Genomic DNA, 4,160 nt, shown 5'->3' with positions numbered 1-4,160 from the left:
AAAATAGATTTTTCTTTTATGCCAAAAATCATTAGGATATTAAGTAAAGATCATGTTCCATGAAGATATTTTGTAAATGTCCTACTGTAAATATATTAAAACTTAATTTTTGATTAGTAATATGCATTGCTAAAAACTTAATTTGGACAACTTTAAAGGTGATTTTCTCAATATTTTGATTTTTTGCACCCTCAGATTCCAGATTTTCAAATATTGTCCTATCCTAACAAACCATACATCAATGGAAAGCTTATTTATTCAGCTTCCAGATGACGTATGAATCTCAATTTCAAAAAAATGTAACCTTATGACTGTTTTTGTGGTCCAGGGTCACAAATCGTCTGCTAAATGTAATGTAAAGGCAAATTTAAAATGTTTAAAGTACCATATGAGCTTTCATGAAGAGGTTTCATGTTTGTGACGATCAGTGTTTGTCTCTCCTCTCCTCCGGGTGTCGCTGCAGCCCACAGCAGTGACAGTGAGGACCAGTGTATGAGCGAGAGCACTGCCAAATCCCCCACATCCAAGAGCAGCAGCGAGCTGAAGCGGACGCCCCCCTCAGGCCACAAGTACCACAAACACGGCGATCCGGATCACTCCCACGGCCGGAGCAAGTGGAGCTTCCAGATGAGTAAGTGCCACAAACTGCCACACATTCTCAATGAGAAGAAATGAATGTTTGATGCTGATTCCCTTTCGCTCCTGTCCCTCCAGCGGACCTGGAAAAGATGAGCAGTCTAGAGCGGATAGCGTTCCTTCAGGAGAAACTGCAGGACATCAGGAATCACTACCTCCTGCTCAAATCTGAGGTGGCCTCCATCGACAGGAGACGCAAGCGCATGAAGAAGAAAGAGAGAGAGAGTGAGTGCTTCCACCTCGTGCCTTTATTAATCACCTTCCAGAATATTTTCAGTTTTCATTTTAATTTTGGTACAAGTTTTAGTTATTTTATGTAATTCTTTTGTCATTGTTAATTCTATGTATGTATGTATGTATATATTTATTTTTTCTGTTTAGTCTTAATTTATTTGTATTTCTCTGTCAGCTTTAGCAATTTTAGTACTTAAGGTTATTTCAGTTAGTTTCCAAGCCATCATTTCTAATTTTGTTTTATTTATTCTTTTTACTTTTGTCATTTTTAGTAGTTTTTATGTATGTTTCAATTTAATTTTAATATATTTTATTCCCGTGATTAGGGCTGGGTATCGAGTTCGATACTTTTTAGGCACCGACCGAAATGCCTCGATACCATCGAGTATCGAAAAACGTCTCGTCGTTCGGTACCAAATTTCGATACCTAAGGGTTTAATCTCATCAGCGTCAGTGAGCCAATAAGCCTGCAGCACTAGCCGGTGTGTTCGACTAGAAGTGGTGCGGCGCAGATCGATCATCCGCGAGAGCGATTCGAAAGCGCACGGAGCAGTCTGCTCTCTTTACGTAATACACCGTAATACAGCGATCGGTCTGCACAGTCAGTTCGCATCAAGTCGAACACACCTACTAGTTTACACCGGTTACACTCAGAGATGTGGCGCACACATGAGGCTGCAGTGCGAATGCGTCCCAGCCCCCATAGATGTAAAGCTACATTTACACTGGTGCGTTTATTTTTTTAAATGAAAACGATCCTCGTCATACTGGCGTTTCCACTGCATTTCAACATCTCGTGAGGCAACATTAGGGTGACCATTATTTTAGTTTTTCAAAAAGAGGACAGTAGGGGGCGGGGTTCGTGGGCGGAGACATGGGTGGGGCTCCGCCTAACAGTATACATAGAAAGATTTATTTATATATTTTTTTGCTTTTTTTGTTTTTATAATAAATAAAAAGAAAACAAGTTGAAAGAATAGAAAAAGAATAGGGAATGCTAGTGTTAGAGGGTCATTTTTTAATAAAAATAAAACAATTCAATAGAACAGAAAAAGAACAGATAATGTTAGTGTTAGAAGGTCATTATTTATAATCAATAAAAAGAAAATAAGTGGAAAGAATAAAGAAAGAATAGAGAATGCTAGTGTTAGAGGCTCTTTTTTCTTTATAAATAAAACAAGTAGTTAGAATAGAAATAGAATAGAGAGTGCAAATGTTAGAGGGTCAAGTTTTTTTAATAAAAAAAACCAAGCAGATATAATTAGAAGTAGTATTAGAATAGAGAGTGCAAATGTTAGAGGGTCAAGTTTTTTTAATAAAAAAAACCAAGCAGATATAATTAGAAGTAGTATTAGAATAGAGAGTGCTAGAGTTAGAGGGTCAAATGAAGATGAAAGAGATGTGTTTTCAGCCGTTTCTTCAAAATATTAAGGACTCAGCTGCTTGGATTGAGCTGGGCAGTTTTGTTTAGCTTTAATATTTTTTTTCAGTGTTAGTAATTTTAGTACTTTAGTTAATTAGATTTTGGCTTATTTCAATTATTTGCCAAGGCAGTACTTCTCATTTTTCTAATTTTTTCTAATTTTTGTGCTTTTGTCATTTTTATATATATATATGTGTTTATATATACGTTTCTTTAATTTATTTTTATGTAAGTTTTAGTCATTTTACTACCTCAACTTTAATTTAAGTTAGTTGCCAAGGCAACATTTCTAATTTTTCTTTAAGTTTTATTAATGTTGTAATATGCTTTTGTCATTTTTATTAGTTTTTGTGCCTTTTATTTTTCTGTTTTAATCAATTTATTTTGATTTCAGTTTTATTCATTTCAGTACTTAAACTCATTCAGTTAGTCACCAAGGAAACTTATTTAAATGTAAGTTTTCCATGTAATATTTATATTTTGTTTTATTTCAGATGCTGAAAACAATTTTTAGTCGTTTTAATTGACCATAACAACACTTTTCTTTGACCTGTGAAGTTGTTTACAACATAGTTTTTAATTGTCATTTTACAATTTAGGACAATACCATCGACATTGGTGTTGTTTAAAAACTTGCTTCCTAAACAACATTCAAATTATCAGAATTTTCCAAAACTCTAGTAGTCAACATTTGAAGTGGATCAAAAAAGTTCACCAAACTTGTCCTAAGACAAGAACACATTTTGGTTTTAGGTTTTAGGACAACTTTGATAAAAGGTTTTGATCCACAACTTCAAATGTTGAATAGTGCTTTTGAACAGCTGATTCCATTAAAATTTTGGAATTTCTTTGAATCACAGCCAGTGGTGGTTTTTTGTAGGCAAACATCAATGCCTTGAATTTTATGCGAGCAGCTATTGGTAGCCAGTGCAAACTGATAAACAGAGGTGTGACGTGCGTTCTTTTTGGCTCATTAAAGATTAATCTTGCAGCCGCATTCTGGATTAATTGTAAAGGTTTGATAGAACTGTCTGAAAGACAGCATTGCAATAGTCCAGCCTGCACAGAACAAGAGCTTGAACAAGATGATTGCTCCCCCGTACCCCTCTTGTGTCCCAGCAGGCGCAGCGGCGGCCTCGTCCTCGTCTTCATCCTCGCCGTCCTCCAGCTCTCTGACGGCGGCTGTCATGCTGACGCTGGCCGAGCCCACAGTGTCCGGCGCGCCGCAGACCTCGGGGCTGTCTGTGGAGTGCAGGTGACAGCAGCGGGACGCCGGCGGCGAGCAGCACAGAGCACTTAACCAGCACCCGGCCCGCCTCGACACCGACGGACACAGCGACGGGACGAAACCAGAGCCACCAGACAGCAACAAGCACTATTTTATATCAACAACTGTTTCCTCGGCAAGCTAATTGCACTCAAGTGCACTTTCTTTCTGAGAGTTGTGGGTGGGTCGGGTTTGACAACAGGACTATTTCTGTTTGTTCGTCCGTTCGTTTTACAAACCAATCCCATTCATTTTTGACCATTATGAATATTTGATTCTGTCTTTGAATATGAATTCATCCACAGTGACTGAACACTGTAATTCACCCTCAGATCCACCGGTCCCGGGCCGGAGCCGTTAAAGAGGTGGCGGAGTTTAGAAACATGGGAATTCACTGACGGTCAGTCGACGCTGCAGTGCCTTACGGTTTGGGCACTCGTGAGGAATGCTGGGAAACGCTCAGTGCTGGCTAACCTGTAATCCAGGGGTAGATGTGTGTTTCATAACAGAGCCCAAACTCACATGAAACAGAATATCTGCTTTTCTTTTTAATCATAACAGGAATCAAGAGTCTGTTCAGGTCATATTTCACCCTAAAAT

The 4,160-nt window shown here is 38.3% G+C and overlaps 1 protein-coding gene across 1 annotated transcript in view; it reads left to right on the top strand.

Annotated features, from left to right (window-relative positions):
* LOC107730377 (AT-rich interactive domain-containing protein 4B) overlaps window positions 1-4,154 on the top strand; it is a 93,322-nt gene extending 89,168 nt beyond the window's left edge. The window contains exons 22-24 of the mRNA XM_016541199.1: window positions 464-631; window positions 715-861; window positions 3,413-4,154. Coding sequence (XP_016396685.1) covers window positions 464-631; window positions 715-861; window positions 3,413-3,552 — 455 coding nt within the window. The 3' untranslated portion in view covers window positions 3,553-4,154. The remainder of the gene's footprint in view (window positions 1-463; window positions 632-714; window positions 862-3,412) is intronic.
* Window positions 4,155-4,160: the final 6 nt, after the last annotated feature.

Source organism: Sinocyclocheilus rhinocerous, unplaced genomic scaffold (assembly GCF_001515625.1).
Source record: "Sinocyclocheilus rhinocerous isolate Xijiao unplaced genomic scaffold, SAMN03320098_v1.1 scaffold2653, whole genome shotgun sequence".
Lineage (NCBI taxonomy): Eukaryota > Metazoa > Chordata > Actinopteri > Cypriniformes > Cyprinidae > Sinocyclocheilus > Sinocyclocheilus rhinocerous.
The sequence above is the reverse complement of the archived record's forward strand: the minus strand, read 5'-3'. Positions and strand labels throughout refer to the sequence as shown.